Below are 13,651 nucleotides of genomic sequence, written 5' to 3'. Positions count from 1 at the left end.
CTCTTTCCAGGTAGGGCTGCATGTAGCCCAGGCTAGCCTGTAATTAACTTATCACCAAAGGATGCCTAGGACCTTGAGATCCCCCGAAAGTGCTGGGAGATCATCAATCCTAGGGTTTTGTGCACACTGGGAAGGCAAGCTGCCAGTTGAGCCCCATCTCCAGCTCTATAATTGCTTGCTTTTAAATTACAACTTTGAGCTGTGCATAGGGGTGCTTGCCTTTTAATTCCAGCATTGGGAGGCAGAGGTGGGTGGATCTCTGAGTTCAGGGTCAGTCTGGTCTATACCATGAGCTCCAAGGAAGCCAGGGCTGCATAGTTAGATCTGCAGGGCTGGAGAGATGGCTTAGTGGTTAAGAGCACTTGTTGCTCTTGCAGTGGACCTGGGCTCAACTCCCAGTACTTACATGGTGCCTCCTAACCAACTATAACTCCAGTCCCAGAGGATCTGGTGCCCTCTTCTGACCTCCAGGGTCACAAGGCACACACGTGGTGCAAAGCACACATATAAAGAATGTAATAAAAAAAAGTGTATGTAAAAACTGTGGTGGCAACTCTGAAATTTTGGCTTCTTAAAAAACATACATACAGAGAGAACTATTAAGAATACGGTTTTGCTCCAGTCCCAGGTGTGGGGACCTGGGCTGCTTTGAACTGTCTGCAGCAGCTGACCGTCATTTGCCTCGCGCTCTAGCAGAGGTGTGGTTTTGCCAGCTGCAGATAGTTTCTGATTGTGTGACATTTTGAAATTCTGGGGACTTTTCAGAGGGGAGAAAATGGGGTGAGTGGCTGCTGGCCACTCAGGGGCTGGCTGCAGCTCGCTAGGAGTCGCGCTCAGGGAAGAGACAAGAAGAAAGAGATTAGACTCAGGGCTTGCGCTCGCTCTCCCCCCACCACCACACACACCCTTCTACCCTCTCTCCTATCCAAGGGAACAAGACTGGGGGGATAAAGGGTGGAAAGAGGACAAGCCCACACGTAGCAAAGCCAGGCTAAAGAAGGGTAATAAAAGTGACAAGATGCTGAATCATCTTTACTGTATTAGTGTACTCAAGGCAAATTAGCACATAAACCCTCAAACAGCAACAATAAAAATATATTATTCTATACCTGAAATAAAGACAAATAGAAAACTATGTTAAAACATTAAAAAGTTGCAAATTTTCATTAAAGGTATTTACATTTGTATTCTAGTATTAGATATGACACAATTCTTTTAAATTAAATAGAATCTTTTATGAAAATAATATAAATAAATATTAAATATCCACAATGTAGCATACGTGAAGCTTTGAGGAGTGTTCCACTTAGATACTGTGAGTGGCTGGGTGCGCAGCTCCTTCCCTGAATCAAGCACAGTGAGGTGGAGCTTTGCGGCTGCCAACACTGCCAGTCACCTCTGCGGAAACTCATGATTCTGTAATAGGCAAAACACGAGAGCTAAAAATGAAGGATTCTTTTTTGTCCTGTTTTAATTTTGAGCCAGAGTCTCACTCTGTAACCCAGGCTTCCTTTGAACCTCTGGTGAGCTTCTAATTTCAGCCTCCCAAGTGCTAGGAGTACAGGTGTGAGCCACCATGTCAGGCTAAAAATGAAGGGCTTTACAGTATCTCAAGGTTACAACACACAGAAGACATTACAGGCATCTCCCACTGTTCTATTTCTGAGGTTAGCTTTGCATTATTTTCTGTACCTTAAGGCAGGCAGGAGACACTGCCAGCATCTCTGGCCTGAAGGACCGCCTTATTATCCCTTGGCGCCTGTGCTTTGCTCTTAGTCATGCCCACTCTCTTGCCTATGACAGGATCCTCCTCTTGACAGATCCTGTTCCACTTGACACTCTTGAGTCAAGCACAGTAGGAGCTGTTTGCCAAAAGCAGGGGTGAGTCCCTGGGGTTAATACCCAGGGTGCTTGCTGCTTGGGCACATGGACACTTTTATGGATTCTGTTTCACATGGTTGGAAATTTTAAAGAAATATGCCCTAATTTTATAATACTTGTTTTCTCAATCCTACACATTTCAAAGGGACAGCAGGAAAACCGCAGGAAGCAGGATCAGTGCAGGCCCCGAGTGGGCCTATCCTCCAGGGACAGGAGGGACGAGGACGTGGGTGTTTCCAGGTGGGTGAGCTGCTGACAGCTGTGTCCTGAGGTCTGTGTCACTGTTCAGTGAAGCACTTGTGAGTGGGCACTAGGAAGGACTTGGGAATGTGGGTTCAGTTACATCACAGGAGGTGACAGAACTGATTCAGAGGCTCTGGGCCAGCAAGGTGTGTGCGACTTGTCTTTGTGGGCTAGACAGATGTGGATGGCGTTCATTTTGTCATAAAGAAAACTGAGGCTTGCAGGTGGGCTGTGTCAGGAGTGCATAGGATAACCAGGAACACCATCCAGAATCCATTCATTCAGGACTCTGCAGCAGGGTCTGCACCCACCGAGGGAAGGCATTGAGGCAGGGTGGTCAGTGGGACCACAGGGACAGGTGCACACAGGGAGCACCAGGCAGTGTGCATGGGAGGGACCTGCTCTTAGAATGGCTGTCTTTTGCTTGATTCCTTTATTGCTTGTTGTTATATATGGTGTGACAACCTGGCAGACAAAACCATGAGAGACAGCACAGCAGGCTTGTGGGTCTTCTCTGGCCACCAAAGCTGAGCTCTGTGCAAAGCCTGATGTGTGCAAGACACCAGTGTGCTCCAAGTTTGGGGTGTATCTTCTCAGCAGTAAGGGAAGTGGTGTGCCTGTGGTGTCCTGAGCACTGACACAGGCCCAAAACTGTGGCCACATTGGAAAGGGCTCTTTGGTCATAACGTACTGTTCCCACGAGAGTAGACACTGGGACACAAGAGGCCAAGGGATAGTGGGCACGGAGCCCTGCATCACCATACCAACACACATGGCTTAGAATGGGGAACCTTGCACAGCCCGTCAAGAGACAGAACTGAACACTCTGTCACCGTCTCGTGTACGTCCTGCTGGAGCTCTTACTAAGGCCCCCCTTTGGGGTGGGGATCTTGCTTCCGACCTTGGGTACTGAGGTGCTTGGCTTTGCTGCTGCCGGGCCTTTCCCTGCAGTAGAGACAGATGCACAGGGCATAGAAGCACGTGAGAAGAGGACTCTTGTCTACAGACCCACAGTGACAGTGTGATTGCAGGGAGTACCCACCCTGGGATATAGAGAAGACAAAGGACAAAGGCATGGCAGCTATGGGGACCGTCACCAGCCCCGGTGAGCTTCAGGAGGCATTTGTGGGGAGCAGCCATGCCCTGCTAGACTTGGAGAATGGGGTTACTAGGTCAGCTGGACTTGGACATATCCACGATGCATTTCACATGAGCTGGAGCACAATATGAGAACCCTGTATGTGGCTATGCCTCACCTTGCTGCGGGGCTGTAGCCTTGTAGAGAACATGTGTCTTTCGCAGGTTCATTGTGCAGCCAGCAGGGCCCATCAGATGAACCTTCCATGCCTGCAAAAAAGAGGAAGCATGATGCATTAGTCTGGTGCCTCCAAGGGACCTGGGGTGGTGCCAGAATAGACCACCCACTGGTCATGATGAGAGCGAGGTTCTAAACCAGCAAGAAGCTTGGAAGCATGGTTCCTGCCCGTCCTTGTCCTTAGGACCTGAGTCTTACAGTCTGGTGAGCCTGCATGTCACAATCCATCCTGGATGACTAGAACCCAAGTCCTATGACCAGGAAGATGTATTCTGTCAGCTGCTAGGACGCACTAGGCAGTGGGCCCTCCCTTCTTGAGCTTCGGTGAACACATAGGTTGGCTAATGGCTCCATTGACAGCCCAGGAGCCCATGAATGAGAAGCCAGGGAGTCCCAGTCTGCCCAGGCCCTGAGACTGGAAACCATGTGGTGGTAAATGGGCCTTGTCACACAAGGTAAATGGGGTGTGTGTGCTGCACAGCGCAGACGGTCACAACAGGGAAAGCAAGCAACAGCTGCAGACAGAGAGAGGCGTGGCAGATGGCAGGCAGGGAGGGGAGAAAGGAGGCAGCTGTTGGCTGGTTCAGTGATGTTCCACGTGGAGACCAGATCAACAAGGCCCAGGGAAATGAGAAAAGTGGTGGGCAGTCGGGAGTGGGACTGGTCCTCTCAGCACAAATGCGCTGGCAGCCTCATGCCTGGAAGCAGTTCTCAGAGCATCCTTTCCACAGGCTTGAGGAAACCATCCATAGAACCCAAGCCCCAAGCCCTAGGAGATGAAAACAACACATCCAAGTGTGTTCAGACGGACAGCTACGTCCTGGCTCCAGAACAGAGCCTGGCTCTGCTCACTCATCCCCTGCCTTGGGCTCTAACAGGATTCTGACTCTGGTCAGCCCTAGGTACCAGATAATGGCAGAAGGGGCTGCACTCACCAGCTCCATCGTTGTTCAGGCTATCCTAGGGTGGACACAAGAATTTTGTGTCCTTAGGGCTTCTGAGGTTGGTGAGGCCACAGAATTGGGGGAAGGGACATGCTGGGATGCCAGGAAGACAAGTTAAGAAGGGTGCATTGGCTGGGTGTGGACAGGACACAGCGGTGTGCACTGATGGGTGTCACATGTAAATGTCCCAGTTCTGCCCAGTGTGGCTGAGCAGCAGTGGCCTTCCCTGTGCTGAACACTAAGGTCTGCAGAGACTACCACACCCCTTAGCAGGACAGCTGATTCCTGGTCTGGGCAGAATGTTCCAGACTGGAGGACACTACCTGAGGCTATGAGTCAGCTCTAGAGCTTCAGGAGCCCAGGTGAAGAGACCCTTGGTGTCCAAAAGCCATCATCCATAAGGGCAGGGCTGGCCATGGCTTCATACCCACTGTGATCCATGAATTTAGCCAAGATGCTAAAGCAGATAACCTGGTGAGCAGGCCTGCCATTCTTAAAGCTGCCAGTGTGTGTATCTGTTCCCTTCTATCCTGCATGGAAGGAAGCTCCAGAAGCAGGAGGGGAGATAATTGGAAAGGAAGTCCCTGAAACTGATCAGACTCACTAGGCCCCTTCCTCCCAGGGTAGCCAAGCCAAACTGCAAAGAAGACTCTGAGACCAGTTCAGCTGCTGAAAGAAGCAGAAACCAGCCAAACTGCTTGGAAGAGGTTTTGACTAACCTAATCACGTAGAAATCACTCTCCAGCTTTTGGAGCTGCTTGCAGGCTCTGCAGCATGCTCCAGGTCCCCAGCTTCTGTGACCTGTCACCCATGCTGGAGTGGGCTTAGCTGAGTCATATTTCTTCTGTAAGTAACTCTCTACCTATAGGAGTTATAATCCTTTTAAGCTATCCCAAAACAACTCATGGTTCACCAAGTTGGACTCTGGTGGCACCTGCATTGTTGTGGGATTCCCTACCTGTAGTAAAAAAATAGATGTGTGTTGTGTCTTCCCAGAAAAAGTCTCCATCACACAACACTTGTGATGAAGAAAGGGTGACAGGAAAGAACGTTGAACTCTATAGCATCTCCTGGAGCAGAGGTTGAGCTAAGAGCAGGCCTCTGGAGCTGCCTGGCATGGAGCCACTGAAGGGACTTAGTCTGAGCATGGCAAACATGGCTCTGACAGGTCTTGCCTTTCTCCCCCATTCCCTGTCTTGCTAAAAACCATTAGATTATCGGGGCAGTAGTGGTGCACACCTTTAATCCCAGCACTCAGGAGTCAGGGGCAGATGGATTTTTGTGAGTTTGAGGTCAGCCTGGTCAACAGAGTGAGTTCCAGGACAGCCAAGGAACCCAAACCAAAAACAACCATTAGATTACATTCCTAAAGCTAGACACCAAGTTCTAGCCCCTTATTTGGCCACTTCCTCCTCCTGAGGTTGACTACCAAGGTCTAACTATCAAAACACTGATGTCCAGCAATCAAAAGCTCCATGTCTCACCTAATTCACAGGCCTAATTAAAGTTTAAACACCTCATCCTAACACAGAGCTTTCCCTTTTACATTTATAAACTGCCAGTTGCCTATGGGCCACATCTGTCTCCCCTCTATCCAGAGACAGTCCTTAGTCTCCCCTTCCCCGCTATTAGTTCCCTTCCCTTCTCTCTCTCCCTTCATCTCCCGGTTTTGTCCCTCATCCCTGCTCTCTGTCCCGCTGGGATGAATGCATCTCCTCTGTGCTGAGAGTATGGACTTGGGAGTCCTGTGCCCACTCTGAGGTTCCCCACAGGCACCGCCACTGGGCTGGGCAGACAGCCAGGAGGAGCAGGTAGATCCATGGTTACCTCAGGCCCTGCGTGCAGACCCAACACCAGAGGCAAACAACATGCCAAACCCCATCTGTGTCACCATGCTCCTTACACAGGACAGGGAGAGCACAGAATTGTGGGAAGAGAGCACAGATTTGTGGGAAGAGATTCTTTACCACCATGGGGCACATTCTGTAAATCCAAATGGCTAACAGGCTACAGACTGACGATGATGCTGGGGAGCCTGCTCCACACATGAAGGCCATGACCAGGAGGGTCATGTCACACAGTCACGTCACATAGCCACCATCTTAAGAGTCTGTCTGTCGTCCAGCACCCCTGTTGCTCCCGTTGTCACAGCTCAGGCCCCCTCACCTCTTCTCCAGGAGCAAAGTTCTCATGACACAGGGGACAGTGGTTTGCCACCTTCTCTGGCTTGGCAGCTGCAACGATTTCAGTAAAAAGGACTTGGTTACTTGGATGAGCCTGCTGCAGGGAGGAAGGGTGCATCTCCTCCCGCGGAGCCCATGCCTGACCGTGCCGGGGAGGTCTCGGGTGGCACTCACGGCTGCACTCCTTAGTTTTGATGTGCCCAGGAAGTTCCTCCTTGGGGATGGCCTCGCTGCAGCGGGGGCACTTCCCGAATCCGTCCCTTTTGTCACATTCTGTCAGCAGGTGTTCTGTCAGGCTGGATATCTCAACCACCTGTACCCAAGAGAGAAGGCAGAGTGACTTCCATGGGGGCAGTGCAGGACCCACAGACCAGGGCAGCTCTTCTGGGTCCTTCTGGGCTTTAACTCTCAGGGCTCTGCTCACACTCTTTGTAGAGACCCAGTGTCCTGTTTGCATCACCATAGTGCCATGAAAAGGCCATGGCAGGGGTGGGACTGCAGTTGATTAGACTGTCCACTGTGGCTCTGGGTTCAAATTCTGGTTCCAAGTACTTCTTACAATGTGCACATAAATAGGACTATCCCATCTGACACTCAGTAGGAATACCTTCCACACAGCCACAGCACCACACACTGCTGCAGAGGCCAGCTGTCCACCTAGGGCTTCCAGAATCTGTGCTGCTAGGTGGAGGATTGAGTGTGACAGGGTGGCCCTACCCTCTCACATTCTTCCTTTTGTGCACAGGGGAGGCCCCACCCTCTCACACTCTTCCCTGTGGCAGAGGAAGCAGAACACTCCCCATCTTGTCCTCCTTGGAAGAGGGAGGCCCAGAGCAGGAGAGAAGCAGAGCAGGGTGTGAATCCTAGGAAGACTGGTAGGGGACCATTCACAAGATAGCAGGGAATTAAAAGACAGAGATGGCAGGCAATAAGGGAAGACAGGTCAGGTGCCTAGCAAAGATGGCGAGTGCCCAGTGGACAAGGATGCCCACCCCAGTTATGGGCAGCGAGTACACGTAGCATGGTGAGAACAGAGGCGTGCTCTCTCTCATTGCTGTGAGCTGTAAGGTGGCCAGGACTCTGCAGGGCTTCCAGGTACTGGCTCAGTAGCGAAAGCCTGCCCAACAGGACCAGGCTAGACGTGCAGCCAGTGTGGTGCTGTGGTCATGATCATGGCCACTGTAGAGCATAGATGGATATGCTCATCATGAACCCATTGTCATGGCAACAAAATTATTTAAAAAACAATACAGTGGAAGCCTGATATATGGTAATCAATGGAGCTGCAGCCTCAGCTGAGCTCCCCCCATCATTCCTGCCCCTGCCCCTGAGCTGCATTGCCATCCCGAGGAAGTTCCGGAGTAGCACATAGGAACTGGAAGGCTAAGTGAAGGTGACACTCCACTGGTGCCAAGAGCCGTCTAGGATAAGCTAAAAACTAGTGGATGATCTTCCTGAGATGGTTCTGCCATAGACTAAGATCTACAAATGGATTTGCTTCTATAGGCAGGGCCAAGAAGATTAAATCTGAGGAAAGATTCCTGCTATTAATATGTTATAATTAAATATATTACAACTGCTAGGTATTGACTCATCTTTTTGAGCAGATTTCTACATGTCTTTGAAGATGTACTATCTTCTAGTGATGCAATATAGACAAATAGATAATGATGATTCTATAGAATTCCTGATTTGATTCAACTAATTTTAGGGAGAAAATTTTTAGAGATGGTCTTAGTTGCTAGAAAGATGTAATAAAGATGGAATCAAGAATACAATGTGACCACTCCTCATAATAGTAAGTAAAGACTGCATAATAAGAAATATAATGAGTTTTCATAATTACTCTAAAAGGAGAAATTGACTTGGGGCAATTTGTGTTCAAAGAAAACCCTTTAGGTCCAAGGATAAAGTCACAGGTGTACACTATGATAAGGGAAGGCCATGTAAAAACTGTTGCTTTGAATTTATAATGAGTATATTATAATGAAACACTGCTTTGAATTTAATATCAACATTTTTCTGTAACACCCATTCTATGTAACATTTAATCTCTCTAAAGAACTTTTTTGTCTAAGAAGGTATAAAAAGACAAGAGAAAAGAAATAAAGTAATAAAGTTTGTTGAATGGTTTGGCTTGGGGAATTCTGCCCCATCCACCCACCCATCCATCCACCCACTCACACACATAATTCAAATGTGTATGTCTTTTTTTCTATATGTACGTATGTAGGTATATGTGTATATATGTAAACATGCATGAATACTTGTGAGGCTGATCATGACAGATGGTCAGGCCCAGCCACAGAGTGGGCATATGAATGTTTGAATGTATATGTGTCTGTGCATATCTGCCTGTAGACAGTATATTAATTCTTTCCTTTCCTTCTTCTCTGGTTCACAACTTAGCCCGAAAGGCTCTGGCTGGTTCACCAGAGAAAGGAGCACCAGCACTAAGTCCTTTTGCTCAATTCCCTGCTGCTAAACAGCACGCGTTAGCTGCCAGATATCAGTGCTTATTAAAGCACAAGTAATAAGAGTTTTGAGTTAAACTTCTCTAGTGCTTATTTAAGCATAAAGAGTTAAATAAAGCACAGAGTTAGAGAGAAAAGAAGACAGCAATTTTAAAATGATAGATTAAGCAAGAAAGTTTTTTAGACTCTTTTAGAAGTTATAAGCAAGCATTCAGTGTAGTTAGAGAGCTAGAAGGTGAGAGACCATCAGTCTTTAACGCCACACCCAACACTGTGTCCCACTTCAAGCCCATTCCTGGCTGTGCAGGCTCCCGGCACACTGACACAACTTTTGTGAGCTTTCCCTGAGCTGGTGTGAGTAGCTTCAGGAACCTCACCGGCTCACCATGCTAGATGGAGCTGTGTTTGTTGGTGTCCTATGAGGAGTGAACAGATGTTTCTGTATCCCCCAGGAAAATCCATACAGCAAATGAGAGCCTGACCTCAGACACACAGACTCAAAAGAGAAGCAGCTTGGAGAAGCAGCTGCATTGCCTGTTGTGGGTAATCAGAGCCGTCTGCAACTGAGGCTGAGCTGTATAAAGCTGGAGTCCGAAGGGGCAATCTTAACATGCCTGAAGGGAATAATTTATATCACTCCACAAGGCGCTGGGAACATAGCAGAAGAGGGCAGGAAGAGGATGAGCCTTGGAGGGAGATGCAGTGTAGCTATTTCCTCTGGACTTACTGTAACTATTGGCCTCCAGGGGCAGAGATTGTGGTGACCTACAGAGTACCTTGGCCCCACAGTTATGACGATGAAAGAAGAAATGACCCTCATGATCGAGAGGTCTGTGTGACAGTCATAGACCTGTTAGCATTCCCTGAGGCTCTACACTCCATTCCTGGTCCTCTGCACACATGTGCTGTGCTGCAGTAGCGGTAAGTGAAGTTTGACTGTGGGGTAAGGGGAGTGGGAACACTTCAGTGATACAACTGCTCAAGAGTCAGCCATAAGTAACTAGTAAGTTCACTGCTAAGTCAGACTCCCAGCTGGGGACAGTGGATAGTTCTTTGTTTCCCAGGAGTAATGCAGAATGAAATGGCTGTTCCCAGCAGTCCTGAACTCAGACAGTCATGCCATGATCAGTTATGGTCTGTGCAAGCATGTGCACAGCAGTAGGTAAGCCAGCACTGAGAGCACAGGCCACACGCAGGACTGCACTTGCACAGAGCTCCAGCAACAAATGCTGTGACTGCCATCAGAGTGGGACTGGGCCACCTTAGTTGTGACCAGGGAGACGGTGGCTGACACGCCAGTCACTTTGGGCCACAGCACAGACTTCTCTGCTCTCTTGACTTTTCTTTTGGAGCCTCTAAGATCTGGCTACTTTGCTTTGGCCTTTTCCTCTAAACCTTGGTGTGCTAACTGTGCCCTTGGCTTAGCTCCTGCCCTGTGAGCAGCCGTGACCCACGCTCAGCTCCTGACCTGCCTGCAGTGGTCACATCTGGTCAGCATGAGGCAGTGTTTCCAGTAGTGGAGGTCCAGTCCCTCTTCTGTGAAGGACTCGTTCCTCTCCCCACAAAAGATACACAGACTACAATGAAACAGAAAAGATGGAAGTGAAGGCCAGGCTCTGGCTACTGTGACCACACAACCACGACTGCATGGGACTGAGGGTTCTCTGGACCCCTCCTGTCCTGAAATGCCCAGTGCTCCGAGGGCAGGCTGCACCTTCTGGGAAGGACAGCACGGCTCAGGGTTCTCGCACAATGCCAGGAGAAAGGTCCTCACCAAGCAGGATAAAGAGCTTAAGGTTCCTCTGGTGTGGCCTTGCTGGCACAGTCCTACTTCAGGTGGCATATGTCACAGAAGAGCTGGAGGACAGCTCAGTCCCTCAAAGACTGGACCTGCCCCTGGACACTACACATCATTATTTGCAGCAGGATGCCCAGGGCGACTGTTGTGGGGCAAAGAGGGGACTGTGGCTGAGCCTGGCCCAAGCCAATGTGCAACAGCTTAGGGCAATTTCCAGGCTTCGGGGTCAGGGAGAGGGGTCCAGAGTCAGCAGAGAGAGCCAGGGAGTCGCCCAGAGTCTCTCCATTCCTCCCAGGCAAGACCCAAGCGGCATCGCTTACTTATCCAAATAGTGGTTATCTGGGACCTCTGGAGTGTCGGGTAGGACAGCTTTCCTTCCTTGAGGGTCTGAGGAGATTAAAAGAGCACAAATTAGGTAACAGCTGGTGGAAATGTTTAAAGTTTCAGTAAAAAAATAGTCATTTTAAAAAATAACATCCAATAGTAAGGCATCCAATACAACATTCATATCCAATTGGGGCTGCAGAGCCAAGAGAATTTTTTTTTTTCCTTTTTCCTCAGTGCTAGGGGTCAAATCTGGGGCCTTGCCCACCCCTTGCACTGCCACGAGCACACATGCAGCCTATAGTGGCTATTCCTGGTTGTCAACTTGACTGTATTTGGAATGAACTACAATCCAGAATTGGAAGGCTCACCAGTGAACCTAATCTGGAGGCTGGGAGATAGAAGTTTCTGATCTGGATCTTGGTATGGAGATCTTGAGACACAGTGGCTATTGATTCCAGAAGATTAAGGTGGCACACACCTTTAATTTGGGCTACACCTTCTGCTGGNGACCATATAAGGACATTGGAAGAAGGGAGTCTGGCTCTTGCTCTTTTGCCTGCTTGCCGTGTGGGACTAAGCAACTGCTAGATCCTTGGACTTCCATTCACAGCTACTACTGAACCACTGTTGGGAATTGGACTGCAGACTGTAAGTCATCAATAAATTCCTTTACTATATAGAGACTATCCGTAAGTTCTGTGACTCTAGAGAACCCTGACTAATACACAGCCCCTGGTTTGAGAGCCTTGCTATGTAGTTCACAGCTGTCTCAAACTTGCTGCGGTGCTTGAGTGACAACGGTCCCCACAGGCTCATGTGTCTAAATGCTTGGTCCCCAGCTGGGAGAGCTGTGTAGGAAGGGTTAGGAAGGACATGCTGCTCTGTGGGAAGAAGCACATCATTGGGGTTGGGCTTGCCAGTCTGTCTGTCTGTCTGCCTGTGCCTGTGGATCGGATGTGAGCTCTCAGCTACTGCTTCCGCACCATGCCTGCCTGCTGCCATGCTCTTGCCATGATATTCGTGGACTCACCCTCTGAAACCACAAGCCCCAGATAAACTTTTTCTTCTGTAAGTTGCCTAGGTTATGACATCACAGCAATAGAAAAGTAACTAAGACACATGACATCCCCCACCTCACCTGCCGCTCCCCAGGCTCACGAGGCCTGCTAAAGTGATTTTGTTTTGTTCTGAGTCAGAGTCTTGAACTTGAAACTTGGTATGTAGCCCAGGCTGGCCCCAAGCTCACAAGAGACCATCCAGTCTCTGAAGCTGGGATCAGAGGTGCGTGCACCCTGCTCGGCAAAGGCGTGCTTCCAGGGCTTGCTCACCTTGATTCCTGAGCTTCACAGCTTCACTCTCCTCCTCCTACGACACAAAGAGAAAAAGATCAGGAGCGAGCTGTGGTGTGTGCAGCCCCACAGGGGGTAGGAAGCAGCAGCTCCAGTCTCTCTGCTCTCTGTTTTCCATTCGCTTCTCACACCGGCCTTTGGTGGGAAGGTCTGGGGACCTTCAGCCCTGCTTAGGCAAATATATTTAGACATGTTTGCTGCTTTTCCACTTCATGTTGTTTCCCCCATTTATGTAGAGACCAGCATTGTGAGACCTCTGCCCATCTCTCAGCATCCTTGGAGTGCACAGCAACTGTGGCCACAGGCACAAGCAGTGGCCGTGTGTGCCTTCGTGCAAGCACAGAGCTCAGAGGACTTCTTTGGGGAGTCTTCATTTATCATGTGGTTCCAGGGACTGAACTCAGGTCATCAAGTCTGGCAGTGAAGATCCCCTGCACCATCTTGCCTGACCACCTACTTTTAACTTCAGGAAATTAACTGCATAATTAATGGTCAGAAACCAACTCCAACCTAGAAGTATGATGCACAGGAAAGTTTCTATTCTACACAGAGCCTGCTCCTACCGCATGCCCCAACAGCCCTCAGAGAGACCTCTAGTACAGTGCCTGGTAGATTTCCCTGCATGACCGAAATCACACCTTCAGCCACAGGCTGCTTCCAGGGTAGGCAAGAGACCATCCCTTCAGCCTGACAGCAGCGGCAGAGCAGGCTAGTAATTGACATGGGACACCCAGGGGCCCAGTCAGGCTTCTTTTATTCATTTCATAAGAAAGTAAGGTTTCCATCTGCACTGCCCCACCCCCACCCCTGCACACTCAGGTGACCTCACCTGGACTCCAGCCTGGGTCTCTCTCAGTTCTGTTGACTGGCCCTGTAGAGCCTTCATCTCTTCTTTCTTTTGCTTTTCTGCTTCTTTTGTGGCTACTCTTTTCTGGGCCTGGTTTTAAAAAAAAAAAAAAAATTTCCCCCACATTAAAAGAGGTTTTGGGGTAGCTTCAGACACTGGGAGACAATTTACAGCATCTAAATTTGGTGATAAAAATATAACTTATATGGGGCTGGTGAGATGGCTCAGTGGGTAAGAGCACCCGACTGCTCTTCCGAAGGTGCAGAGTTCAAATCCCAGCAACCACATGG

At 49.3% G+C, this 13,651-nt stretch overlaps 1 protein-coding gene across 2 annotated transcripts in view; it reads right to left on the bottom strand.

Annotated features, from left to right (window-relative positions):
* Nucleotides 1–1,011: 1,011 nt before the first annotated feature.
* Nucleotides 1,012–13,651, bottom strand: part of Cep104 (centrosomal protein 104) — a 32,240-nt gene continuing 19,600 nt past the window's right edge. For both annotated transcript variants that reach the window (XM_029539908.1, XM_029539909.1), the window contains exons 15-22: nucleotides 13,344–13,451; nucleotides 12,494–12,530; nucleotides 11,159–11,225; nucleotides 10,509–10,617; nucleotides 6,741–6,879; nucleotides 6,550–6,617; nucleotides 3,381–3,471; nucleotides 1,012–3,069 (exon numbers count right to left, since the gene is read on the bottom strand). In XM_029539908.1, the coding sequence (XP_029395768.1) occupies nucleotides 2,954–3,069; nucleotides 3,381–3,471; nucleotides 6,550–6,617; nucleotides 6,741–6,879; nucleotides 10,509–10,617; nucleotides 11,159–11,225; nucleotides 12,494–12,530; nucleotides 13,344–13,451 (735 nt within the window). In that variant the 3' untranslated portion in view covers nucleotides 1,012–2,953. The remainder of the gene's footprint in view (nucleotides 3,070–3,380; nucleotides 3,472–6,549; nucleotides 6,618–6,740; nucleotides 6,880–10,508; nucleotides 10,618–11,158; nucleotides 11,226–12,493; nucleotides 12,531–13,343; nucleotides 13,452–13,651) is intronic.

This window comes from Mus pahari, chromosome 6, assembly GCF_900095145.1.
Source record: "Mus pahari chromosome 6, PAHARI_EIJ_v1.1, whole genome shotgun sequence".
Taxonomy (NCBI): Eukaryota; Metazoa; Chordata; class Mammalia; order Rodentia; family Muridae; genus Mus; species Mus pahari.
This window is presented reverse-complemented; position numbering and strand designations above follow the sequence as displayed.